At 58.6% G+C, this 27,756-nt stretch overlaps 1 protein-coding gene across 1 annotated transcript; it reads left to right on the top strand.

The window, feature by feature from the left end:
- Positions 1–663: 663 nt before the first annotated feature.
- Positions 664–26,703, top strand: RTN4R (reticulon 4 receptor). The gene is made up of 2 exons (XM_019435645.2): positions 664–985; positions 25,027–26,703. Exons 1-2 carry the CDS (start codon positions 964–966, stop codon positions 26,427–26,429), a joined length of 1,425 nt encoding a protein of 474 aa, XP_019291190.1. The 5' UTR covers positions 664–963; the 3' UTR covers positions 26,430–26,703.
- Positions 26,704–27,756: the final 1,053 nt, after the last annotated feature.

The raw sequence follows: 27,756 nt of genomic DNA on the forward strand, positions 1-27,756 counted from the left end.
AGGAATCACCTGGGTTTCCCCTTTCCGAAGGAGGGAAAAGGTGAGGTGCACCTGTGGTTCAGGGCAGGACTGTGACTGTGTCACCTCCCTGGGTTAGTCCAGAGAGAGTTGGTGCAAAAACGGGTCGGGGCTTCAGAAGTCTCTTGAGCTTTGAGCCTCAGTTTTCTAACTGAAAAAATGGAGCAATCCTACTCCAGTAAAGGGTTGTTCGGCCCTGGCGGCTCCAGAGAAAGCGAGGGGGCCATTCCAGGCCTCCGGACAAAGTCCTTACCGGTGGCTGGACGCTTCGGTGACCCTCACACCCCGGCCAGTCCGGGCCGACACGCCCTGGAGCCCACGCCCTCCGGCCCGCGCCCCCGGCCCGCTCCGGCCCTCGCCGCCATCCCCGCGGCCGCCTGCAGGGGCCGCCGCCTCTTCAGAAATGCGCCGCCTTTGTCTGGGGCCGCGCGTGGCACGGGTGCACCGGGCGGGCTGAATACCTCCTGCGGCCCGGCCTGCGCGCCCCGGGACCCTGAGCCGCCCACGCTCCCTTCCCTTTCCCCCGCTCCCCTACCCTCCCCCCGCCGCCCCACGCACCCTTCAGGGCCGAAGTCCAGGTGAGTGCCCCGCCCGCCGCGAGGCCCCGCCCCGCCCCGCCCCCGCCCCGCCCCGGCCCGGCCGGCGGGGGGACCGGGCGGATTCCTCGCGCGTCAAACCACATGATCCCATAAAACATTCATCCGCTCCCGGCCCGCGCCGCGAGCGCCCCTCCATTCCGCGCCGCCGCCGCCGCCCTCGCCCTCCGCGCCCGCGGCCCCGCCAGCCCAGCCGACCGGGCGGAGCGGAGCGCGCCCAGCCTCGTCCCGCGGCCGGGCCGGGGCCGGGCCGGAGCGGCGGCGCCTGGATGCGGACCCGGCCGCGGGGAGACGGGCGCCGGCCCCGAAGCGACTTTCGGTCCCCGACGCGCCCCGCCCGACCCTTAAGATGAAGAGGGCGTCCGCCGGAGGTGAGTGCTGTGCCGCGCCCGATCCGGGCAGGCGGGGTGGGGACGGTGGGGGCGGCCCCTCCTGGAGCCGCAGGGCCAGGCCGGGGCTGCCGAGGCAGGCGGAAGGGTCACCGGGCGGCCGTGAGGGCCACCGCAGTGCCGCGCCGGACTGGGGCCGCGGGCACCCCGGCCCCGGGAGGGCGGAGCCCGCGGCAGGAGGAAAAGTTGCCGCTTCCCGGGAAAGTTGGCCGCGGCGGTGGGGCCAGGGGCGGCGGGGCCCTGTGGCCCCGAACTCCGAGCCCGGGCCGGGTGGGTCTGCTGGCTGGAAGGGCGGGGTCCAGCCTCGGAGCGCCCTGGCCTCTAAGGGGTTAATGAGCAGGGTTGCAGAAACGTGGGTACGGAGCAGGGGTGGGGGTACTAGGTTGCTTTCACCTTTGCCCCTAGTAGTCCGCTCAGGACCTCTGGTTTCTCTGGGGTCAGGCCGCAGCGGGATGAAATGGGGGCGTTGGCGACAGTAGAGGGCGTGGGGGGGGCGGGGCTGGCCCAGCGCTCTACCCCAGGGGGTTGGCGGTGAAAGTAGGCAGCCTTAGCACCTCCACACCCGCAACCTGAGGGGCCCCTTGGGGGCTCAACTGAGTGGTTCCAGAAGTGGTGGGGCTGGCAGCACCCCCTCCCTGACAGCCCTCATGGGACCCCTGGTGTGAGGTCCTGAGAGGTGGGGTCTGGAGGGTGACTTCCTATGGGGGAAATTGGGCATGCCCCGCCTGGAGGGTGCTCCCCTGGTGCCCACCCGGGCTGCCCTGCTGATGTCCACAGTGCCGCAGGCTGCACACACGTTTCCTTGCACGTGCACGTGTCTACAAGGGCTGCACACTTGTACATCGCGTGTGCACATGCATGCCAGACTGCCCCAGTGTGCCCGCGCACACATGCTGTGGATGCACATCCATGTCCTCACCCCCGCCCGCACGCCCACAGCCACACATGCGTGCACATAGCGTGCCTGCTGTGGTCTCCCCACTTGGCACATGCTGGGGCCCCTCAGTGGGACCCACTCCCTTGCCTACATGCACATGTGTTGAGGGGGAGGCTCTGGGCAGCCAGAGCTCACAGATGGAGGGGCGAGAAACAGGCTGCAGGAGCATGGCCCCACCTCTGTCTGCCTCTCCCCAAGTCCTGGGAGTCACCCCTCCACAGCCCCTTTGGGTCTGGGTGTGTGTGTGTGTGTGTGTGTGTGTGTGTGTGTGTGTGTGTGTGGTGTGTTCATGTGTGTGACTCAGTATGCTTCTGCACGTGTGTGTCTGCACACATGACCATATGTGCCTGTGACCACATCGGCATGTGTTTCTTTGCCTCCATTGTTGGTGCCCCTGTATGCCCAGACAGGCTGCGACCAGGTTTTACCCAAATCTTCAGCAGAGGCACTAAGGATGTGTGCTGGGGAGCTAATTCAGTGCGCCCAGACTAGGGCATGAGGCAAAAGGGCTCCCAGACACTCCTCCCCTCCCCCCCTTAACGGGGCAATGGTGGCCAATGGGGGCTGGGACCACCCAGGCAGGGAAGGCTTATTTCAAACCTCGAGGTCAACACAGTGACACATAGACCAGACCCTTCCCCCATGCTGTGCAGTCACTGCCACTAAGCCCAATGGGGGACAGGTATGTGCCCACACCGAGGCTGACCCAGGGTGACCTCAGGAAGACCCTGTCCCTGTGCCTTAGTATCTCCATGGTAGGAGCCTTATTGGCGAGGTGCTCTGTGGTGTCACCGGCTTCAGATGCTATGTGCGGCACTGAGGTAAGGGTGTTGGTGATCCGCTCTCACTGTGGTGAGGAGGGCCTTGGGCCCGGGCTCGGAGAGGCAGGGCCATACTGCCTTGTCCCCCAGCCACCATCAGTGTCCTTGTCTATAGAATGGGGACAAGTGGGTCATCCTTACAGAGTGTGTGGGAGTAAAACAGAGGGGCAGGCTGGAGGTTGGGCCCCATAGGTGGGCAGGCTGAGGAGCTGGCCATTCCTCTTTTGTAAGCCAGTCAAGGTGAGGAAGAAGCAAGTTCTATGGGAGGGACTGAGCCAGGTGGTGGTCACACCCTACCACCTGGCAGAGGGCCACTCATAAACCCTGGCTGCTGGGTGTGGGATGGCAGAATGACAGCCTGGATTTGGGTCCTGGCTACGCTACCCGTCAGTGGTATGACCTTGGGTGTGACAGTTCACCTCTCTGTACCTCGGCCTTCTCTCCTGGGCCAGTGACATGGCCCAGTTATCCCTCACGGGTTGTTGGGGATACTTCCAGGCCAAGGTCCCCATGGACTTCTGATGCCAGTACTTTTGCCTTCAAAATACCCAAAACATCACCCCCCACGCCACCCCAGTCAGTGGCTCCCACAAATGGAAGTCCTCCCAGAAACCTTGCACTGCCAACTGGACCTCCCTTGTGCCTATTTGCAGATGGGGAAATAAAGGCCCATAGAGGTCACAGGGGAGTTGGAAAGGGGTGATGTGCAGTTGGGGGGCAGGGAGCGAGTGAAAGCACTACAGAAGGTGGGAGGTGGCCAGCAATGTGCTTCCCAAGCTGGGCAGCATCTCTGCTCTGCCCCTCACCAGCAGAGAACTCACAGAATACCTGGGCCTCAGTTTCTCTATGTGAACATTAACAGCCAGCTGGGTGTCCTGCAGTTGGGACTGACCCTCTCTCTGTGGTCATGGATGAAAGGTAAGGGAGAGGGCCCAGTGGGTCTCAAGAAGCAAGAGGGCTTGTGGGGGTGTCTGTAGAAGACCTCCCCCCCACCACAGGCTGTTCTGGGGCTCTGGAAGGCAGAAGAGGAAGTCCCGCAGTCCAAGGAACCTGAGGGCTGGCCTGAGACCCATCACAGGGCCAAGAGTTTGTTTGTTGTTACTCGCTGTGAGCAACAGACTATGAGGGCCTGGCCATGTGTGGCCCTGGCTCCCCCATGCTCACTGCACTCCAGCTCCCCTCCCTCTGCTGCCCCCAGGCCAGAGGACTTGTGCTCACCCATGAGCAGTGCTGCCTCCTGGCTCCGTTCCCCACCTTGCTCCCTGCCCCAGGCCCAAATTCATGGCTTTGTGGCATGGATGCCTGTGGCAGCTGGTGCAGCACCAGGAGGGTCCCCGCTGGTGGAGGCAGAGGGAACCCATCTCCCAGGACTGCATTTCCTGCTCTCCCGGACCTGTGGCCAGTGTCTCCACAGAGCCTCAGTCTGTGCATCCAGAAAGGGGTCAGGAGAACAGGAGCACGAGGAAGCAGTTCCATGGTGAACGAGTGAATTGCGTTGAATGAGTGAATGGGTGTGAGTTAGTGTGCATGAGTGTGCGACACCCCTGCCCCTGAGCCCTGTTGTGGGGCTCCTGAGGGCTCTTGACTGTGCCTGGTTAATGAAGTTCGTGTCACCCCGGCCCTAGCCTGATGGGCCCTGACTCCCAGGCAGGGCTGCCTCCCTCGGTGGCCACCTAGGGCCTGGGCCTCAAGGTCCATAATGAGCCAGGCTGGCTGTCCCCCGCTCTCCCTCCAGCTGTGCCACAGCACTGGCCCCCAGCACCCCCTTCTCTCTCAAGGTAACCCCTCAACAACCTCGACACCTCTCTGTGTCCCCCACCCTGTGTCCCAGCTGCCTCATCCCAGACACTGCGATTGCTCCTGATCTGTTTACTCAGACACCCGTTCATTTACTCACTCATTTGTCCCTGTTTGGAACCAGGCAAATAAGGGGATGTGATCCTTGCTCTCCTGAATTTATAGGACTCAATGCTTTAAAGGACAGCTGGTCACAGAGCCAAAACTGGAAGCCCAGCCAGAGGGTGGGCATGCTGTCCACACCCGCTCTATCTCCCCAGGCCGTCACTGGCATGTGTGGGCCCAGCCGGGTGTTGTGTGCTGCAGTTTCTTCTTTTGTCGCTGTATTTTAAACATATTGCACGTCGGGAACTATTCTTGTGCATCATGGGTTTACTGGTGTGTGTGGAATCCCTTCCTGAAGATTCGCCATCACTTATTTATCTGAACCTGCCTCAGTCTCTCACAGTGTCCATGGTCCTGGAGCTGGCCCTCAAGGAGATGCATTTAGTGTATGCCCCCAGTGTCCTCAGTGCAGGACTCCACGGGTCTCCCCCAGGGTGTGGCCACAGGCCCCCTCCCCTGATGGTAGCAAGCCCTGATCCTCGCCCCCTCCCAACATTTTATGGATGGGCTCCCTGGGCCTCTCCCTTCCCTGGGGTAGGGTTTCTCACTGGTAGTGGTGGAATCTGCTTCTAGGCTTTGATCAGGACTCTGACTCCAAGGATGGCCCTTATGCAGCTGGGCTTTGGGCTACCTCTCTCCTACCCCCTTCTCACAGCCTCTGCCCTCAGCCGGCAGCATCCTGACAGTCCTGTCTCCCTGTCAGAGAGGGCCCTCTGCCTTGGGCCCTCTGCCTTGCCCTGCTGAGCGAGGATGGGGGATGGGCCCTGCGGCACCATCCTACACCCTTGATCACCCCACTCGCTCCAGGACAGGGCAGCCAGGCCGGGAGGTGGAGCTGAAAGGCAGGACTTAGGGCAGACCTCCTGGAGGGGCTGTGGAAGGTGCTATGTGGGCAGAGGCCAGGAGCTTGGGTTGGCTCAGGTGGGTCTGACAGGCTGTGAGCCCCATCTGGGCCTGGCATGTGGAGCTGGGCCAATGGTGATATGGGGAGCCCAATTGGAGGGGCTGGGGTGTCAGGAGCTGACCCAGCTTTGTTCAGGCAGCTCGCCCAGCACCCTGGGGGTGCTCCTGTGCTCGCTGGTCAGCACTGAGGCGTTCCTAACTGGCCATCACAGATCACACTCCGTGTAATTGAAGTTCCACAGAATGTTGGTGCGGATTGAACAAGGGTTTTGTGGTCAAGCAAATTTGGGACTGGCTGGGTTAAGTGGCACTGACAGAGCTCCTTTACTGCGGGGTGTCTCGGAGCCTCAGGTTTGCAAGTGGATTGGGCAGGGCCTCTGATAGGCACCCCATGTGACATGATTCAGGGACTGCTGTGCCCAGAAACTGTTTTGGGCATCAGTGGCTCAGATTCCTCGGAGGGCCTGGGAGGGGGACCTTTGGGCCCCTAGTAAAGGCCCCAGGGATGGGTGGGCCATCCCACACAAACCCTGCAGCCATGGCACTGGTGGGTGGAGGGACCACGCTTCTCCTGGCAGTGTGAGGCAATGTGCAAATTTAACCTTTGGGTTTATGACTCTATTTCTTTGCAGCAAATGTCACGGGAAATGTCAGGCTGAGGCTGAAACTGGTGAGGGGCCCATTGAGGAAGGGGATGGCGTGCATAGGGGCTCAGGCCAAGGCAGAGCTCTGGGTCCCTCACCTCCTCCAGGGAGCCTTCTCAGATTGCCCTTTCACTTGCCTGGGCCCAGCTCTGTGTCCTCCATCTGTCCCAGCTATTGTGACCTTGTTGAGATATTGCCTTTATTCACCTCCTGCTGGGGCCCAGATGGGGCGGGCTCAGGGACCTGCCAGAAGTCTCCCCATCCTGAAGTCTGGGCAGGCGTTGGATCAACCTGTGCAGTGCCGGCTCACTCTGTGACCTTGGGCAGCACCCGCCCTTTCCTGGTCACCAGAGGCCTCATCCATAATCAGCGCCTGTTGACCAAACATGGTGCTTCCAGTTCAGTGCCTTTGTGGGTAGGAAAATGCTCCAAGTCTGAGGCGAGTAGGGTGCTGGGCTCTGGGGGAAATGGGTGGGGGCTGGGTGGCTGGCTCATGGTGTCATGTGGCTGCTCCAAGCACACAGTATGTGCTCCATAAAAAGCAGGGACAGTGAGCAGACATGAAAGGGGGGGGGGGGGTCTCAAGACCAGCTTGGGAATCCAGAGCCCCCAAACTTACTTACCTCCCTACCCACTCCAGCATGGCCAGCTCTGGGGCCTGGTTTGACCTGTCATAGAGTTCTGCTCTGGCCCTTTGGTCCCCATGATTGCTTAGTAAGTGTTTATTGCCTCCTTGCTGTATGCCAGGCCTATGCAATTGAGCAGGGATCTCAGGCCCCTATGCTGCCCTCACCCAGCAACTCCACATCTCTTTCCCCTGCATGTGGAGTTCCACTGGAGTTACAGGTCCCTCAGACCCAGTCGGTCTGGTGGTCATTACCCCTGTACCACCTGCCTTCCACCCCCATCATCCACACCCCAGGCCCAGGGTCTTTGCTGCCTCCCATCCTCCAAAACAAGTCCAGTGTCCAGTTGGGCCCCAGGGAGGTCCATCCCCTTTTATCCCTCACTGAGGGCCTGCTGCAAGCCAGCCCCCTCCCAGACTTATGGCCACAGATGCCCACAGCTGCCTGCCTGCCATCTTGTCCTCCATTCAGGCTCTGAGATGCTTTCTATAACATGTTACCTGACAGCCAAGCTCCTCCTGCTTAAACTCTGCCATGTCTAGATGAGCCCCCCTTGTTTTCAGGGCCTGGGCCAGGGAGTCTCATTTGGGAACCTTTTCTTCTACCCTCAGTGGGAGAGGCCCCCAGTTTCTGGTCTCAGCACCTGACATGCATACCTGTGCCTGCCTCCCCATCTCCACGTGCCCAAGTCCAGCCCAGACCTGGCACTGGGATACAGGGAGCCACGAATGGTGGAGCAGCCTTATGGGCAGTGACTTGAGTCAGTTCCCAGGAGACACAGGAGCTGGCAGTCATGGCCCTTGGGGATGGCTGCTGGGTGTCAGGTACAGACCAGTTGTCTGAGGTGGCTGCAAGAGGGCGGCCCCCCTCCAGGACTCAGATGAGCAAAGTCATGGGTCTAGAGAGAGACAGAGATGCCAACCTATAGGGGATCCCCTCCAGGCAAAAGCTGGGCAGGCAGTGTCTGGCATTGGGACCCTCCTGGCTTTAGCCCAGAGCCAGCTGAACACCTGGGTGTGTCACTCACCTTCTGAGTCTTTCTGTCAAAGGGGGGAGACTCTGAAGGGGGAGTCAATGTTGAGTGCTGCCCCCAGGGCCCAGCCCTTCATGGAAGCTTGATTGTCCCATTCAGATGGAACTTCCTGTGGAAATAGAAGCTGGTGATGGGGCTTCTGGGGCCCTCAGTGGGTCAGGGAGCCCCCATCTCTCAGGGGACCCCTCAGGTTCCCAAGTCCTTTGAAGCGGCCCTGTCCTGGGCAGGGGTGGGGGGGTCTGTGGTGTAACTCAGGAAGCAGGGTGTACAGCCACTGGAAGCAGAAGCCTCTGTTGAGCCATGGGAGCACAGAGGAGGAGCCCCGCCGGGGCCTGCCACTCCCCAGCAGTCCTGTAGCCATGAGCGTCCTTGCCGCCTGTCCCAAGGGGAGTCTGTGACATCAGTTCATACCAAGGGGAGCCAAGTCAGAGGTCAAGGTGGGACGTGCAAAAATCCAGGCAAGGCCAGTGGCAGGGGAGTCTGGAGGGGACGCTGGGACCCATGTAAGGCATCTCCACTTCTCAGCGAGGGGCCCACGTCCCAGCAGGGGCCTGGGTCAGATGGGCACTGGGCCTGGTCACTCCATCCTGACTTAGAAGGAAATTCAAGGTTTCTCTGCCTTCACAATGTGGAGACTTCTGCCCCACAGTTCATTTTGCAGCAGCTTTGTGGTCTGGTGGAAGGCGCACCCCATGGTCATTGGGCAGGGTGGGGTGCAGGCAGAAGAAGGGTGGGCCACCTGCCCCCAGGGTGTAGCCTCCAGCCCAAAAGCACCTCCCATCCCCAAACACATGGGTAGAAGCAGAATTACAGAGAAAGGCCAGTCCTGGCCAGTCACCAGAATGGGCTGGACACCACATCACAGCAGTCTTGGGAGGGCTGGGGGCCCCAAGGTCACACAGGATGCTTGCACCTAGCTCTCTCACCTGCCTCCACAGCACACCGCAGCCAGGAACTGGGAGTGGGCCCTAGTGCTCTGTCCTGCCCCCCCACCCTTCCCAGAGCCCTGCCAAGTTCCTCCTACAGCTCTCCACTGTCCACTTCCCTCCGCCATCCTGCTCAAGGTCTCCCTGCTCTCCCAAGACACACTCAGCACCCCTCTTGTCCTCAGAGAGCACAGAGCTGGCTAGTCACGCCCCTGCCCAGCCCCCACCCCGAGGCTCCATGGGGCTTTCCAAGGGATGAAGCTGTGTGAGGCAATGGCCAATGAGCCTGGTGAGAACTCAGCTCTTAGGTCTCCTTGGGAGCTGAGACCGAGACCCCAGGGCCATCTGAGGAAGGTACAGGACTGTCACTGCCCCACTGGCAGTGAGCACTTCTCACCCCAGGGCATGGGTGGCTTTCCCCACATGGCAGGAACTGATGAAGGAGCTAAAGGGTGCCCTGGGGCTGTGGTTCCTACATATGGCCTTGCAGGTGACCCCCCAGCCCATCCTCTGGGCAGGATCCTCCCCACCTTTGATGGGGTTAGCTAGGCAACAAGATGTACACCAGGGGTAGGGGCTGGGTGGAGGGGACCTGGGCAGGTCCCTGAGGGTCACTTGTTTCTCCTTTCATTCTCTTTGGTTAAGTGTTTTCTAGCCTTTAGTTTGAGGCCAGCCCTGTGTTGGGCCCAGCCCCAGCGGGAGGCCAGCCCACTGCTCTGTGTGCTCCCGGCCGTATGACATGTGGCCCCTGCACACCTGTCATGTCCAGGCTGTCTTTCATCTCCCTGCCTCAGCCCCAATTTATGTCAGGCAGAGGCTGACACGGGGACAGGTGTGACAAGTGTCTGGCTTCCTGTTCGAAAATTGGCAAAAGAAAAACTCTCCCCATAAAGATATTCCATCTACATACCTCCCGGATGTCACTGAGAGGACCCGTCACTGCCGAGACAGATGGTGGCCCTAATGGACTCCATTCTTTACCTGCTGCCTGAGTCACAGCCCATCCCCCGGGGATGGCCCGAGGCAGGTTGTGGCAGTGTGTGTGTGTGTGTGTGTGTGTGTGTGTGTGTGTGTGCACGCGAGCGCGCGTGCACATGCACTTCAGTGCCCCTATGGAGCCCTCCTTGATGCCGTGGCTGACTGCTCCCCCCCCCACTCCAGATTACAGGAAGCCTGACATAGATATGACCTTCCCCACCAGTGATTAAGGAGGCCTGGAGGGTGGGGGCGACACGTTCCTAGATAGAGCAGCCTGTAAGAATTAGGGAGGGAGGGCCTACAGACCTTCATCCTCAGGCCCTTGCCGCTCATTTCCTGCCACGTGGCCAGCACCAGCACTGGTAAGCTCACTACCCCTACACTACCCCAAGGCCCAGGTGGAGTCAAGACCTGCTTGGCGTGTAACTCAACGCAGGACCCCTCAGGCCTAGCTGTGCTTCTTCCCTGCCAAGTACCCCATGGTGGGAGCCCATGGCTGAGACCCTGACCAAGCTCTAGGTCTCTACTTATTCACCTGCTCCTTAAATGGCCCCATTGGGGCTGAGTCCAGCATTGAGGGTGGGTGTAAGAATGGATGGACGCCTCAGGCAAGACTGCAGTGTGGGAGGGGAACAGATTGGGAAGGGTCCTCTTCCAAGGGCTGGCATGGTGGGACTGTGAGGAGAAGAGCCCTTCCAAGAGGATGTGTTGGGATAGGGCAGGCATTCTGGAAAGGGGAACTGCCTACACAAAGGCTCATGGAAGCCACAGGATCCAGTGCACATGACAGAATCAGAGCCTGGAGTTAGGCCAGGTCAGGCACCAGCATGCCCTTTATAGCTGTGACTTGACCTCCCTTCTGTCAGGTGGGGGCAGTGGGTCCCTGCCGGAGGGTGATATGACCCATCCCTCCTGAGATGACCCCACAGGTGGGCTATGAATTTTCTGTACCCACTCTGCACCACCCCTGAGTGGGCTGTGGGGTCTCTCCATACCCTGTGAGGTGGGTCTTGGTATCTCCATTTTCCAGGTGAGGAAGCAGGTCCCAAGAGGTTGGAAGACCTGCCTGAGGCCCCAGAGAGGCAGAGGCTGCACCAAAGCCCTGGACTTTTTCTCCGGCCATCCTGCAGGGCTGGCTGTGGTGGGCGGGGATCCCATGGCATGGGAGTCTTGGAAGGGGGTCCTGCTGCCAGGGCACTGCCTCATTCACCCTTCTTGGGGCAGGGTTTCCCCATCCAGTGTTGGTACATGAGACCAAATAAACCAAACTAAAAGCATTTCTGATTTTACTGGTTTGTGTGCATTGTAAAAAAGATCTGGGAAAATATATCAGATGTAAGAAAGAAGTTGTATTAGTCAGCTCAGGCTGTCATAACAAAATGCCACAGACTGGGTGGCTTAAACAACAGAAATTTATTTTTTCACAGTTCTGGAGGCTGTAGGTCTGAGATCAGGGTGCCGGTGTGGTACGGTTCTGGTGAGAGCTTTCTTCCTGGCTTACAGATGGCCACCTTCTCACCATGTTCCCATGTGGTGACAGTGAAAACAAACCCCCCACTGTCTCTTCTTATAAGGGCCCTAATTCCATCGTGTGGGCCCCACCCACATGACATCATCTAGGTGCCCATCTCTCAAGGCCCTTCCTCCAAATACCATCACACTGGGGGTTAGGACTTCAACATAGGAATTTGAGGGTGACACAAACATTTCTGTAGCAGAAATGAAATTGCCTTTGACTTCCAGGTGCTGTTGCCACATACTCCCCACGGGGATATCAGTACCCCATAGGCTGTCTGGGCCTGCACATCCTCAGGGAATGCTGTTCCCACAGCCTGGCAAAGTCTGCCACTTGCCTGTAGTGGTGGACATTTCTTACATTCATGTGACAAACATCTATGGTGTGTGCTAGTCACCAGGTGTGGCCCTGTCCCTGTGGAGCCCACAGTCCATGGGGGCAACTGGCAGAAGCAAGCAACATGGAGACCTGCTCAGTTGACCAGCGAGGTATGTGGTTAAGTGGGCACCCTGGCAGTGGAGGAAGGTGTGGGGTATCAGGGACCCAGGTCCACCCAAGTGCCCCCAAACCCCTGGGGATTTGTCAGGTTCTCAGACCCAACTTCCCCATTTCACAGATGACCAACCCAGACCCGAGAGGCAAGGTCACTGGCGGTGCCTAAGCTGAGCTGGACAAAATGGCTGAGCTGGGAGGTGCCCTGGCCTCTCAGGCCTGTAGCAGCCATGATGGGACAGGGAGGCAGCTGGGGAGGAGTAGGAGTGGGGATAGGTGGGCACAGCCTGGTTTCCTGCAGCCTGGCTGGGAGGGAGGCAGCTGACTGACTGCAAGGTTTTAAGTATGCATTTCCGGGAAGAGGTCTGCACTGGCACATGCGCCAAAGGCGCCCTGTTCCCTGATCATCTGCTTCCTCCTCTGCACGGGGCTCTCCTGGCCCCATGTGAGGCCACCAAGGCTGCAGGGCCTATTTGAAGGGGGCCTTCGGAAGTGCAGTCTTTCTTACCTTTGCTTGGCAGTTACCGAGCACCTGCTGAGTGCAGCCCCTCACACAGATCAACAGACAATCATGCTGAGCCCCTGGGAGTTGGGGACCTGCCAGGGGCACTGCGGGGCCGGTGGGGGGCCCAGACCAGGTCTGACTGACCTGGGCCTCATCTCATGCTGGAGACCCTCATGTGTTGAACTGGGGGAGGAGGGAATGAGGATGGGGAAATCATTAGGAAAATATGTAAGAAAAAGGAAAATGCCTTTTCGGGTTTGATAAAGTTGAACCATCATTGGCCTGGGTTGGAGTCCAGCTGGGCACTGGGTATGTCCTCTGTGGGGATGAAAGATCAGGCTAGCCCTGGCCTCAGGGTTACATGGTGGTGGGGGGGGGGGCAGTGAGTGGAATGTGGCCTGCAGATGGCCCCCTGACCCTGATCATCCAGCCATGCCCACCCATGCCTGTGATGGTCTCCAGTAAGGGCCTGGGCTTTCAGGGGCTCCTTTCCTGGCCTGATACTTCTTTGGCTCAAGGTGTATGTGCCCTGCGTCTAGTGGGGTGGGCTGGGCCTCTTTCAGCACTTCCAGCAGGTGTTGGAGGTAGGGAAAGGCTGTGCCGGAACACCTGCCTTGACCCTCCCAGATCCCAGGGGCAGGTGCTGAGGAATAAGGCCACCTTCCCTAGCCCCTGCCCCCAGGGCAGCCACCCCCCTCCTGCATGCCAGCTCCTGGCGCATCAGCCTCAGGAAGTAGCCGAAATACACTGACCTGCTTTTCCAGGAGGCAGTGGCGCCTGGTCCTCCCACCCTCACTGGTGAGAAGCCGCCAACAATTTCCATCCCAAATTGATTTCAAATAAGGAAGAGTTATCACACACAATCATATAGGAATAATTTATCACTCGTTAATAAAAGAGCAATTACTTATTCACGTTGCCCCTGCCTGTGTGCCACGGGTTCCTTGGCAGAAACGTAATTGGGGCTCTCACTGAAGCCGAGGAAAGCCTGTTTGCACTCAGCCAAGGTCAGGGCAAGCCCTCCCCAAGAGCCACAGACCCCCACTCCGGAGGCACCATGTGCACACAGCCCCTGCTGGGTTTACCTGCTGGGCTTCCTGCTAATGGGGGTCTTGTGTCTGTGAACTGGCAGCAGGGTAGAGGTGAGGAGGAGCTAGGGTAAGGCTTTGTCTGACTGTGGAAGGTCTGAGCACACAGCTGAATTTTCAGGCCAAAGCTGTCCTGTCAAGTGTCTAAATAGCAGAGGCCTCTGAAGCCAAGAGCCCGGAGTGTCCCTAGAGTTGGGACGCAACCTTGATGACCCTTGGCAGAGCATGATGCCGAAGAGCTTTGTTCAGGGCCATGGAGATGCAGCTCGAGCAATCACAGTCCCACTTTGTCCTCCTACACCTCAGACATGCCTGCTTCTAGACCACATTCATCTCCACCTTCTGGCAGATACACTTTCTCTTTTTTTATTTATCTCTATTTCTGACATTTCAGTGCCAAATATGCAGCCATTTTGAAAAGATAAAACGGTCGACCATATCTTGGTCAAAGTTAAAACCTGCACCCAGACCTCCAGGGCTAGTCTGGAGAATCGGCTTGCTCTGTCCCAGCCCCTGTTCCTCCTTGAAGGCAGCCACTGTTCCTGTTCCTTGTGTTTCACATTTCCATGCCCCCTCTTCTCTAGTATACTTCCTAGTATGGTTGTCTCACTACCATTAGTTAAATTCATAAACAGTGTTTCCCAACCCAGGTCACATAAATGCCCTTCACCACCCCACCACGATTGGGGGTGGGTACCTTGGTGGCCTTTCTACTCTTGTATGGCCTTTGGTTTTCCTGGATTTACAATTGACTCTATCTTTTCTCTCTTGTCCCATCTACTACCCTCATGTGCTTACTCTTCTCCACCTCAGGTGTTCTACTGGGTCTCTCATTTAAACCTGGAGGTGTGACCCCAGGCTTCTGTCTTGCTGCCCCCACATGGACCAAGCATGCTTTGGCCCCCTCACAACTGCCCAGCAAACTTCCCAGCATCACCCAGTGTTTCCTGGGCCCCATATTTTCCTCTTTCAGGGTTTATATCCTAGTTTTGGCTGAAGCACATCCCCAAGTAACTCTCTAAGGAAGACACAGTGAAGAATCATTCTGTGAGTCCTCATGTGTTAACAAACCTATTCAGGCTGGATTGGCCTGCTCCAGAATTCCATATTGAAAATAATGTCCCTTAGAATTTTGAAGCCATTGCAATTTTGTTATCTTCTTGACATCCAGTGTGCTGTAGAGAGGTCTGATGCCACATTGCTTTTCCCTTGGGAGCTCTTTTGACCCCCCGCCCAGAGGCCTGAAATCACATTGTGAATGTCATCTATTATGCTAGGCACTTGCCCAATGGAGGGCCAGGTCTTCAGGTCTAGGAGATTTTCTGGTATTATTTTTTTGATAACTTTTTTTCTCTTCTATTATCTCTGTTTCAAATAGATATTTGACCTATATTTGTCTTCTGAATCTCATCAATTTTTTTTCCTTCTTTCTCTTTTTGTTTTTCTTTCTAGAAGACTTCCTTGACCTTGTTTTCCAACCCTTCTATTGATTTTTTTGGTAATTTTAGCAATTCTATTTTTAACTTCCAGGTACTCTTCTTATTTTCTGATAGCTCCTTGTTCATAGCACACTGTTCTTGTTTTAAATCTTCTCCTATCCCTGAGAGGAAACTGATTAGATTTTACCTAATTTTTATCTATTCCCTGCACTGTCTCTGCTTTCTCTAGAGTTGTTTTCCCTACAGTCTGCATTGGAGCCTCTTTCAGATGCCTGGTTTTCTGGGCACGTGTTCTAGGGAAGCACTATTGAGAATGGAGCTTATCAACTGGCAGGTTTGGGGTGATCAGGCAGGAGCCCCCAGAAGCCCATGGTGGAGACCCTTTCTCTGGGTGTTTTTTCAGAGGAGCAGCCCCCATCTTCCTAGTCCTTGTCCCTCTTACCATATACTCCATCACCATGATCTTGGCTCTCAAGAAGGGGGAATGAACACCTGTTTCTAACATGGGTGGTAGGTGGGTAAGGAGGAGAACCACTGAGTATGCCAGTATTGCATGAGAAGCAGCAGCAACTTGAGGTCATGCTGAGCACAAACAGGATCTCTCATGAGGCAAGTCATGCTGTGCTGGGCTCCAGGCCTGTCTGTGAGCCTCCTCACTCCACTGAGGCTGAACCTGGCAGAGAGGGTGGGGGAAGCAGCTCTAGGCATCCTTACAGTACAGCCTGGCTGCTGGGCCCTCATCCCACACCCATTCTCCTGCCTGGACTCAGCCTCTCCTGGAGAAAGCAGGGCCATCAGGCCAGGCTGGAGTGGCCTCATGACTGCTGGAAGCAGAGCGATCAGTATGGCTCTGGGATGCCACCTCTGAGCTGTGGGCCTTGACTCTCCAGGTCCCTTACCTGAGATGGGGCTGACTAAAGGTCTTCTGGGAAGGTGGGACCCCAGCCACAAAGCTGGAAGCATCTCAGGGTCCCAAGAAGGCAGGTGCTATCCTGCTGTCATCCTCATGTCACGGGTGTGGAGACAGTCTCACAGCCAGCCAGCAGCTTCTCCAGCCACTCCACGAAGGAGTACAGAGCAGCTCGCATCTGAGCCTGGGGCTACCAGACTCCGGGCCCACCAACCCAGGGAACAATAAGCTTGGGCTGAGGACGAGGTGCAGTAGGGGTCAGGGAGCCCAGAGCATAGGGGGTGTGCTCAACAGCTGGCCCTCTATGGGGGGAATAGCTGTCTCTCTACCTTATGGATCTCTAGGGCTCAGGGTCTGTTTTGGTCACCTGGGGAAATGGCAGGAGTTCTTAGACCCTGTCCCCTGTCCTCAGCTAGTGTGTATGGTCACCTCACCTCAGTAAGCTTCAGTACCCTTGTCTAAGGAGTAGGGTTGATGGTCATCCCCTTGCTATGCTGTGGGATGTTGTGAGACCTCAGGAAGTCTGTGCCTTGGGCAGTCCCAGGGAGGCCAAGGGCTCATCTCTCCCCTCTCCCTTCCTCTTCCCTGGTGCTGGGCCCTGGGTGGACTGACAGGGCCTCAATGGGAGACATTCTTGGCCAAGAAGCCCTACGCAGCCTCAAGGCACCGATGCTGGAATGGGCATCCTGTGGCCCTACTCAGGGGTGTCTGGTGTCCACCCTGTGCTGGCCTGCTGTTCAGTCACTTCTGGGGCTCCTCACTCTTGTGTGAGGCTTACTGCACTCCAGATCAGCCTCAGGTTGGTCCCAGATTTGTCTTGGCTGTCTGTGATCTGAGATCCTTGCGCATGGCCAGTGTGATGATGATGGCATTGGTGACAAGGATCATGGGCCTCCACAGTCCACTTTCCATTCAAGATTCTGGCCAGGGGTCCACAGGATGATCCAAGGAAGCCTGCTTACAAGGAGGCCCCCTCACTCCACTGCCTCTCTCCTTTTCTGGACAGAGTCATCTCACCTTTACTTTTTCTTTGTCCTGAAGATTCTGTCAGCCCAGGCCTCGACCTTACCCACCTGGGAAGTGCATCATACCTGACCTGCCATGTCCCCTCCTCCCAGCCCAAGTGGACAGGCTAATGGTAGAGGGTCAGCAGGCTGCCCTCAGGGTGACCTGGCCACAGAGCCCCTAGAGGAGGGCACAGGGTCCCAGTGTTGTTGGAATGGCATGGAGAGAGTTGTGGCCCAGAGACCACCCCCCCCCCCCCAGCCTGAAACCATCCTCCTTAGATGTGTCTCCCTGAAGCACAAGCAGGTGCCACAGGGATCGGTGCCTCCCACCACCACCCCATTGCCTGGGACATCCTTCCTGTGCTTCTTACAGCCAGTTTTGTTTGTCAGTGTTGTAAGTGCCCTCTTTGATGTGTGTTTGACCACTAGCCCCTCAACAGCCTCTTTAATAAAATCATTGTTTCTCTTTTGACCTGCACACCATTTGGGGGTCACTCTCCCTCCTTCCCCCTCTCCAGCCCCGCAAGAGGCCACCAGCCTCTGTCCGTCCCAACAGTGTGGTCTCAGCAGGACAGTGGCCTTCTCTGATCATTGGTTTCCTTTTCATTAGGTGGGGGTTCAAGTGACCTCCGTGAGGCCACTGTGAGGGTGAAGGCGGCAACACCCACATGCAGCAGGTGCTCTGTGTGCTCCAGTCACAAGCCAGGTCAGCAAACTGTTTCTCAGAAGGGTCGGATCCTGAACAATGTCAACTCTGTAGGCCACAAAATGCATCGGACTACTCCACTCAGCCATGGTAGTGCTAAAGTGGCACAATAAACACCCAGGTGTGCCCATATGTTGATAACCTATTATTTACATACCTAGACAGGCAGTGGCTGGTGGACTGGTTTGCCAGATGCCGATAGAACAGGAGGCACCAGGATCCATCAGCTCTGATGAGGGTTTCACTGATCACCTGAATGTGGTGCCCTGGCTGGTGGTGACCCAAATGGGAGCATCTCATTCACTGCCTCTGGAAACCCTCGTCCCCTTGAAAGGGCCAGACCCCATGGTCCTTCCTACCTGTCTCTCTCCAGGGGTGCTCACCAGCCCCCACTGGGCTTCTCTGTGGTCTCTCTGTGCTGCCCCCTGTCACTACCCTGGCTTAGTTACAAAACCCCCGAGCAGCCTTCATACTTTACACACCTTCCTGAGGCCTGACTGCCCTGGTCAGGGGTGTTTGCAATATCTCAGCTGTCCTGGGCCAGCTTGGGTTGGCTGCAGTCCAGCTGCTCCCTCAGGACTAAGGCTGATCCAAGGCAGATGGCCGAGAGGCAAGACTGGCTGATCCCAGAGGGTGAGGGGGTGCAGGCCTCCCGAGACCTGCACTTGTCTTTTCAATACTAGAATAAATCCCACTCAGGCAGAGGCCACCTGCCTGCCTTGCCGGTGATGTTTGACAAGTGCCCAGGGCTCCAGAGCATGCGGGGATATGCCCTCCTGTCTTCTCCCACTCCAGAAGAGAGCAGACCCTCTGTAGCCCTGCGTCCTGGGAAGAGGTCCCCATGTCTGTCTGGTCTCATCACAGCAACCCTCTGCTATTTGGCCGACTCACTCACCTCGGCCCTGGCAGTCGAAGGCCCAAAAGTGTCCTCTTTATTGTGTACTCCTATAGTGTGCACCCGAGTGTGTGTTCCTATAGCATGCACCACAAACGTACATTCCTGTAGCGTGCACCCCAAGTGTGCGCGCCTGTAGCATGCACCCCATGTGCTACTACAGTGTGTACCCACATGTGTGTTTCTATAGCATGCACCCTGAGTAGGTGCCCCAGGTGTGTACCCCAGGTGTGTATTCCTGTAAGTGCCCCCAAGAGTGCACTCCTGCACAGTGTCTGCCCTATTGGAGGCTGATGCTCTGGGCCTCGCAGGAATGGTCAGCTTCTGGCAGGTAACAGATGCAGTGTCCTGGGAGGAGATGGGATGTATTGGGGTGGGGACAGGACCCAGCACTGTTGGCCCTGCCAGGCTAGGCACCCAGTCCTGGACAAGAGCTGGCAGTGGAAAGGGGTCAGGGAGGGCAGATGGGCATGGTGACAGGTATGTGGAAGTGCAGGTCCCAGGCCCCAACACTGGGAGTGCCCTGTTCCTGAGCCCCACTGTGGGGGGAGGCAGGGGCATATTGGCCACTCACTAATTCCTCATTTACATCCTCTGGGGACTCAAGCCCACACTGGCCTCCAGATTGAATTAGTTGAGGGACCAACCAATGAGCAGTTGTGGAGACAGATTCTGCAGATAATTAGGCAGCGGGTGTTTGTTGGTGGCCTGATGGAGGGAGGTAGGGGATGCCCATCTCCTATGAGGGAGGGGATGCTGGCTGAATCCCTAGAGTGAGGGGGGTGTGCCTTGTGCCCTGGGCAGGTTTTCAGCTGAACAGAGCCTCCAGATGCTGGCATCATCAGTCCCCAGTGTGGAGCTCCCTGGGGTGGGGGCCAAGGGAGATGGGCATCAGGTGGAAACATGGCTGGACAGAGTGAGTTTCCAGAGCCCTCTGGTCCAGCAGCCCAGCCTTGACCAAGGATGGATTCCCAAGGCATGGTCACCAGGCCAAGAATCCTACTCATCAGAGGGTCTGCCTGGATGCTCACCCTAGCAGTGGGCTCTGGGGCTCCTCCCCTGGTGACCCCTGATGTCTGGGGCCGGGTCAGGGCTCCCCGGCCCCTTAAATCCCCCATGTAGCACATGCCATGCAGCAGAGTGACCAACGATGGTCAGCCTGCTCTTTGACCATAAGTGCTATAAACCAGGGACTGGTCTTGTGCTTACAGTGTTCAGTGCTGCCCCTATCATGGGGTGTCCCCTTAGGAACACACCCTTAGGGTGAGCTGTACATCCAGAGCCTCCACCTCACAAGTGGGCAAAACCCCTCCCCTGGCAGCCTTTGTTTCTTTGATTTGAAAGGAACCCAGGGCCCTCCCATGTACTGTGTTGGCTGTAAATTTTAAGAGATTGGAATATGGGTTTGGGGTGGGGGTGATAATAAGCTGGGGATGGGGGAGTGTTAACTCTCCACTGCCAAGCGAGGCCTTTCAGTGGCTGAAAGGCCTTCTAGTCCTGGGGCTATGAGCAAGTGGCTTCCCCTACCAAACCTCATTTTCCTCCCCTGTAAAATAAGAAAATAAAGTAGGTCCCTAGGAGGGTTCACTAGACCTCTGTTGGTCCTAAGTCCACCTGTGCACTGAGTGCATTCAGGAGGCTGGTCCTGCTGGCTCTGCCCATGCTGGGCCTCAGTTTCCCCCACTGCACACAGCTTTGCCTATTGGAACTGTTCAGCCCTGGGTCCAGTGTCCTCCTTCCCTGGCAGGTGACCTTGCGTGTATCGACCTGGCCTGCCCCTGCAACTGCCTCCCCGAGAAGATCAATAAGGAGTGGGGCCTTGAGGGGCATGACCGGCAGCAGGGGCTGGCAGCCACCCCACCCCCAGGAGATGCAGGCCCCCTCAGGGGTGGGCTGCCACCCTCCTCCCCCTAGAGCCAGAGAAGGGGCCTAGGAAATGCCATGGGCATGCACACTGCCCCCTGCACGTGTCTATGGGCTGGAGGACAGACAGAAGGTGGGAGGTGATTGTGAGCAAGGAGTAAAGACCGAGGGGGACAGATGGACGACTGAGGGGGAAGGTGGGTGGGTGGTGAGCCAAGCACTGATAGAGAGCTGGAAGGGATGGGGAGCAGTCACGGGACAAGAAAGAGTGAGTGTAGCACTGCTGGGGTGCCTTGACCCTCTGCGGTGTGTGGACGCCACCAGCCCCCCACCCCCGCCCGGAGCTATTTCTGGCCTCGGTGTGCTGAGCTGTGGCCTCCTGTTCTGCCGTGTAACTGCGGTCTGTGACGTGACCCTTCTCGGGACGTTCTTGGTGATTGAGAGGGTCCTGAGCTGACCAATGTCCTGGCTGTGCTACAGCTGCCCAGACCTTCCACACCCTACTGACCCCAGCCTCCTGGGGGGGATTGGGGGGCAGGTAGCAACTCAGATCCTCCATGGAGATGTCCCCTACCTGCCGCAGATGACACAGGAGGGAGCTGTATACCCCCTGGTGCCTGCCCACACCCTCGCAGACTGGGCTCCATTCCTGTGGAGGCCACATAGCGGCTGCTTTTCAGGCTTGGGCTGGACACGCCTTCCGGCCCCTCTGGATGGCACCGTGGCCGCTTCTCTTTCCCACCTTTTCCCCTGGACCATCTCTAGGTGGGAGAAGTCCAGGGCTTAATCACTCTGCCTCAGTTTCCTAATCTGTAAAATGGGTTTGTGATAGTATTAAAAGAATTCTTATGCAGCTCTGACACATGGCTTTTATGCTAGCTGGTAGACCCTCGTAATGCCCCCTTGAATAGGGTGTTTCTGCCACCCCATTGCAGCGGGGAGGCCCAAGGACATTGAGCCGGTGCTCTGGGCAACAAGGCTGCCAGCCCTGTGCTATCTCTATGACCTCACCAGGGGAGGGGAAGAAGTGTCCCATAGAACCTCAGGGGTGCTGCACCTGCATACCTCAGCCCAGGGTAGAGGGCTCTGAGAGCAGTAGAGGCCAGGGAACACACCAAAGACATCTCCTGAGCCTGCAGCCTCTGGCAATCCCTGCTTCTGAGCTGCTGACTTCAGCAGCCGCCTGCCCGCTGCCCACTGGCTCCTGCAGCTGCTGGTGAGTCCCCAGAAGCCTCCTGCCCCTCCTGGCTCCCCTCCCTTCTCCCCACCTTTCTTCTTCCTCTTCCTTCCTCCCCTCCACCCCCCAACCCCATTCAGTGACCATGAAGGAGAACCTGGGCCCTTTGCTGCCCAGGAGCTGGGGCAGGGTGAACAGTGCAGGTGCTCTTTAGGCACCTGGGCCACACCCAGGCCTGTTGGGATTTTGGCTTCATGGCCTCATCAGCTGTCCTTCCTGCCCCATCTATGGCTGCCCTGGTGGGAGAGGCCCTAAGCAGAATCTAATCACTGCCTCCCTCCATATCCTCCCAGGCAGGAGTGGCTTATCCTTCCCCAATGGTGACCTTTGTGCCATTGCCACTGCTCCTGAGGCAGACCTGAGCTAAGGTGGGAGCCCCTCCCATGACCTCATGGGGAGGGCACTGTAGAAGACCCCTGGAAGGGCCATTCTGCACTGAGGCCTAGGGAAAGAGGAGGCAAGAATCAGCCCCAGGGATGGCAGGAGGGTGATTGGTCTGGGTTTGTGCAAAGCTCAGGTGGCCTGGCGGCCTGGTATGGGAGTGTGACTCACTGTGGTTTCTGTGTGGGGGCCAGGGTCATGGCAGGGCTGTTTTCTTGTCACTTGTTTGGAGGTGAGCTGGTATTGAGTGCTTACTGAGAACAGGAGCCCAGTGAGGCTGGGCATGAGTGGGAGATGGGGCTGAGGGGATGGGACAAGGGGATGGGCTGGGAAGACAGATGGGGGAACCAGATGGGGGACAAGATGGAGAGGCTTTTTTAGGATTCTGAGGGGTCAGATGAGTGACTGGGCCCAGCCCCTGGGGTGGGGTCAGGGAATACCATCCTGCAGCCTGGCCGGGCCTTCTGCGTCCCTAGGGCCCCTGCTATGAATATGAACACAGGCCGCAAAGTTGGGTTTGATTATCTCATAAAAAGATGCCCCCTCTGCTTGCTCAGCGGAGGGGTTGCCATGGAGACCAGCAGACAGGCCCCAAGGAGGTCCAGGCTGGAGCCAATTACCGTGGCTGCAGCGAGGAGGCAGCCCACCACTGGCCACTGCACTGACAGCAGGTCCGTGCAGAGGGACCAACCCTCAGAAGTTGGTTTCCGAAAAGCAGTTGGCTCAGCGGGAATGGAGCCATGTCTGCTCCTGATGCCGGATTCCCGGCAGGGCTGAGCCACACGGCTGCCCTGCCACTTACCCCCATGGTGTGGCTCAGCCCTGGAGCCTTGGGCCATTCTCAGAGTGGGTGTAGCCCCAAGCACGTGGCTTACAGCCTCGTGGGGGCCCAGACTGGGGAGGGCTGGAGGCTGGAGGAGCGGCTGGTTCTGGTGAAGTCAGCTGAACCTGACACCAGCTGAGCTCACAGACCATGGCTCCAGGCCTGACAGCCACCGGACGGTTCAGACGGTGATGTAGCAGGCGTGGTGACGATGGGTGGCTGCTGACATAGCCCGATTGGTGGTGTGGCCCGGTTGATGACACTGGCACAGTAGCATGGTTGGTGACATGGCACATCCGTGGTAGTGAGGTCCAGAGCCCAGCCCGGTGAGTACCCGGGGCCCCCATCCCACCCTGCCCCACGTCTTCCTCTGCTGTGAGTCCTCAGGGACAGGAAGTGCTGTTTTCATAGCATAGTTACATCCGGTGGCAGGTGAGATGCTCGTGAGAGCTGGCATGATCAGGCCCGACTTGCCCAAGAAGCCCCATAAGGAGAGAGCTTGGAGAGGATGTCAGCAGTTTAAATAGAATAGCTGGCTGAGATGCCCCCTCATAGCCTCCCGTGCATGGCCAGCCTGGGGAAGGGTGCCCTAGGCTTGGGGAGTTCTGGGCCAGGACTGCCTCTCTGGACCCCCATCCCGGGGCTGCCATGTACCCAGCCGCTAACAAATGACTCGGCATGGAGGCCGGCAGAACACAAGGGACAGAGGAATCCCCCAGGATGTGGGGCACACTCCAAGAGGGCACACTCCTTATCCCCAGCTGGCCTTGCTCAGGCTCTGGGGTTGGGGCATGCATCTGCACCAGCCCAGGCAGAGAGAATCCAGTGTGGTGAGGGACCCAGCATGAGTGGGGGTCCCCAAGGTCACAGTTCTGGGTAGGGGAAGCTGGCCCACAGGCCTCTCCTTCCTCCCATCCGGCTCCGGCCCCAGCACTTAGCCGGCCTCATGTCTGCAGAATCCTGCTCTTAGCTAACTGCCAAGAAAGGTGTTAGCTGTCAATGCAGGTGTTAGCTGTCAACGAAGGTGTTAGCTGATAACTCAAGTGTTAGCTGATAAGCCATAACCCTCCCAGGGGGATTCACATTTTAATAGACTCACTCCTGAAGGAGAAAAGACTCTTCGGCATTCAAAGAGGGGACTCTAATGGTGGGATGATAGGCAGTGAGCTTCGTATTGGGGTGTGTGTCCCTGCTGATGAGACCAGGGTGGATACAGCGTACCAGGAGTATAGGTCTTTGGTGAGGCCGTGTGTGTGTCTGGCCCCCAGATACGGGGGGAGGGCATATGAGGAATTATGCAGACATCGATTGGCTGGGAAGGAGTAAGCTCCTCACCCGGGGAGGAGATCAAGCAGAGAATGAGGCCGAGGGGAGGAGGCTGCAGGAGGAGTTCCATGCCAAGTCAGGATGTGTGGAGGAGGGAGCAGCCTGTCTGGAGGGGGCTCACAGGGTAGGCAGGGCTGCACCCCTGCCCTTAGGCATCCAGGCTCCTGATCCTGTGAGAGTAGAGTTACTCTGGAGTCTGCTGTGCCTGTAGCAGTTTCATGTGCCCTGTTGGTGGGACCCAGACCCCCTACAGGAGGGCCACTGGGGGTTGTGGCTCCTGGCTCTAAGGCTCTTGTGGTTTCCTCATTAAAGCACAGCTCTCTGCAGTGGCGAGGCCTCCTCAGAATCCAGGCAGCCCAGGAGCTCCAGGGGCTCTGGAGCCTGGGAAGGGGGCTTGGACAGGGCACAGGGTCTGAGCCACAGCCCCTCCCTTCCTGCAGCCTGAGAGGGCCCTCAGGAGGGGCTGCTGCGGAAGCTACTGGAAGTCCGGCAGCTGGCTGCCTGGCAGGCCTGGGAGTGAGCCTCTGCTCTGTGTGAGCTTGGCCAGCCTGATCCTCAGTGTTTATACCAAGGGCGTCTCTCCCAGCCTAGTCTGTGGGCTGGTGGAGCAAGGGACAGGCCAGGGACAGTGCTGGGACTGATGGGGAGGGTGGGCAGGTCCAGGGATTCACTGGAGTCTCGAAAAGGTATTTGCAGGCATGAGTGTTTATCTCAGGAGGCCTTTAAATGGGCTTCGGTGGTGACCCAGCTAACCCTGAGTAGCTGGGGTGCAGGCATCGCAGCTTGTGTGTTTGAGCGCTGGGCAGGGTGGCAGGGTGGCATGGGAACCAAGGTGAGGTTCCTCGGTGCAGAACATGTAACTCCCCTGGCAGGTTTTGGTGAAGCGGTTTCTGTGTGGCAGGTGGAGCAGGGATCACAGCACCTGTGTTTTCAGGAGTGACAGCATGTCCTAGGCCCGGCTCTAGGCCCTCCTGAGGCCCTGTCTCAGGGGCCCGCCTGGCTCCAGCATGACCCCCATCCTCACAGAGCCCTCTGCCTGTTAACCACCTTCTCCTCTGCCCACAGGGAGCCAGCTGCTGGCCTGGGTGCTGTGGCTGCAGGCGTGGCGGGTGGCAGCACCGTGCCCAGGTGCCTGTGTGTGTTACAACGAGCCCAAGGTGACGACGAGCTGCCCGCAGCAGGGCCTCCAGGCCGTGCCCACTGATATCCCGGCCGCCAGCCAGCGCGTCTTCTTGCACGGCAACCGCATCGTGCACGTGCCCGCCGCCGGCTTCCGTGCCTGCCGTAACCTCACCATCCTGTGGCTGCATTCGAATGCACTGACCCGCATTGATGCTGCTGCCTTCACCGGCCTAACACTTCTCGAGCAGCTGGACCTCAGCGACAATGCGCAGCTGCGTGCCGTGGACCCCACCACGTTCCATGGCCTGAGCCGCCTGCACACGCTGCACCTGGACCGCTGCGGCCTGCAGGAGCTGGGCCCCGGCCTGTTCCGTGGCCTGGCTGCCCTGCAGTACCTCTACCTACAGGACAACGGTCTGCAGGCGCTGCCAGATGACGCCTTCCGCGACCTGGGCAACCTCACGCACCTCTTCCTGCACGGCAACCGCATCCCCAGCGTGCCTGAGCGCGCCTTCCGTGGCCTGCACAGCCTCGACCGCCTCCTTCTACATCAGAACCGTGTGGCCCATGTGCACCCGCATGCCTTCCGTGACCTCGGCCGCCTCATGACGCTCTACCTGTTTGCCAACAACCTCTCTGCGCTGCCCGCAGAAGCCCTGGCACCCCTGCGTTCCCTGCAGTATCTGCGGCTCAATGATAACCCCTGGGTGTGTGACTGCCGGGCACGCCCGCTCTGGGCCTGGCTGCAGCAGTTCCGAGGCTCCTCGTCTGAGCTGCCCTGCAGCCTGCCCCCACACCTGGCCGGCCGTGACCTCAAGCGCTTGGCTGCCACCGACCTGGAGGGCTGCGCTATCGCTGCCAGGCCCTCCCGTCCCATCCGGACCGGCGGGCCTACTGATGACGAGCGTCTGGGTCTGCCCAAATGCTGCCAGCCTGATGCCGCGGACAAGGCCTCAGTGTTGGAGGCTGGCAGTCCAGGCTCAGCCGGCAACGCGCTCAAGGGACGTGTGCCATCCGGCGACAGCCCACCAGGCAATGGCTCTGGCCCACGGCACATCAACGACTCCCCCTTCGGGACCCTGCCTGGCTCAGCTGAGCCCCCACTGACCGGGATGAGGCCCGAGGGCTCCGAGCCACCGGGGCCCCCCACCACAGGCCCTCGCCGGAGGCCAGGCTGTTCCCGCAAGAACCGCACCCGCAGCAGCCACTGCCGTCTGGGCCAGGCGAGCAGTGGGGGCGGTGGGGCTGGTGATGCAGAGGGCTCAGGCGCCCTGCCCAGCCTCGCCTGCGGCCTGGCCCCCCTAGGCCTCGCGCTGGTGCTGTGGACGGTGCTTGGGCCCTGCTGACCGGCCACCGATCGCGAGGCCGTTCTCAGCAGTCAGGTGTGTGTACATATGGGGTCCCCTCCATGCCGCCAGCCAGCACCAGGCGGCAGGCCCTCCCTGATGGACACCTCCCGCCCACCCACCCCATCTCCACCCCATCATGTTTACAGGGTGCAGCGGCAGCGTTTGTTCCAGAACGCCACCTCCCACCCGGATCGCGGTATATAGAGATATGCATTTTATTTTACTTGTGTAAAAATATCGGAAGACGTGGAATAAAGAGATCTTTTCTTAAGCTATGGCCTCTCGGGCTGGGGTGCTGTGGGCAATGAGAGGCGTGTGGGTCCCAGAGGTGCAGCCCTGCGTCAGTCACAGGCACACGGAGGCCCCGAAAGGGGAGGGATTTGCCAGGTAGTGCAGGCTGCCATTTCACTCCAGTAGCACCCAATGATGGTCAGCGGGGATGTGTCATGCCCCTGCCCTCCACCCTAGCCATGAAGGCTAACATCAGTGTGCCTTGGCCACTTTCCCTTCTAGCTAGGCTGACAGTGGCATCTGCCCAGGGAGAAGTGTTTGTCCTGCACAGAGCCCACAGGAGCAGGATGAGGCTGCCTTTGTGGGGGATGTCTGTTCTGGTGCCACACAGAGTCCCTGGAGCTCCTAGCCTTCCACCCTAGCCAGCGCCGCCGCTCCCCAGCTCCATATGGGTTGGGTGTAGGTAGACAAGGTGGCCCTGAAGGAGAGCTGAGTGGGCAAGGCCAGGCCCCTGTCTTCCAAGACCTGACAGGGGTCATGTGTACCCTCATACCACTGCTTGTGGTCTCATGCCACCTGCAGCTATGCCTGTGTAGGCATGTGCCCAGGCATGTGTGCACATCCACCACACTGCATCCCAAACACGTGGGTCTACATGCCCCTGCACACACATGAGCACACATAGCACGTACACAAGCAGGGCAAGGACCACACGTATGCACACACATGCACGCACACGTGTGCTTGCAAACACAGCACACACAGCACAGGCAAAAATATGCACATGCACGTTTTCTCAAGGCCTGGGCCCGTGAGGACTTAGAAACAAAAGGAAAAGAGGCCATGTGGCCCGTGACTGAGGCTCCCCCATTCCCCTGGGGCAGGGGCCTTTGGGAGCAGGGTGAGGGAGGAAGCACAGTGAGTTGGGGGAGGGAGTAGGGGGAGCGTTGCTGGTGGAGCCAGATGGCGGTGGGGGCGGCCAGGGCTCCAGAAGCCCAAGGGAGGGAGGAGGAGCGGGGAACGTGTGCAGAAACCAGGCTCTCAGCTCCCCTGCCCAGCTCTTCAGTGCCCATGGTGTGCTCAGACCCTCCCC

The sequence above is a fragment of the Panthera pardus genome, unplaced genomic scaffold (genome assembly GCF_024362965.1).
Source record: "Panthera pardus isolate Hobbes unplaced genomic scaffold, ASM2436296v1 HiC_scaffold_15, whole genome shotgun sequence".
Lineage (NCBI taxonomy): Eukaryota > Metazoa > Chordata > Mammalia > Carnivora > Felidae > Panthera > Panthera pardus.

Coding starts and splice junctions, on each gene's coding strand:
- RTN4R (XM_019435645.2), top strand. CDS start 964: ATGAAGAGGGCGTCCGCCGGAG. Junction 986..25,026: donor GAAGAGGGCGTCCGCCGGAG/GTGAGTGCTGTG, acceptor CTCTGCCCACAG/GGAGCCAGCTGCTGGCCTGG.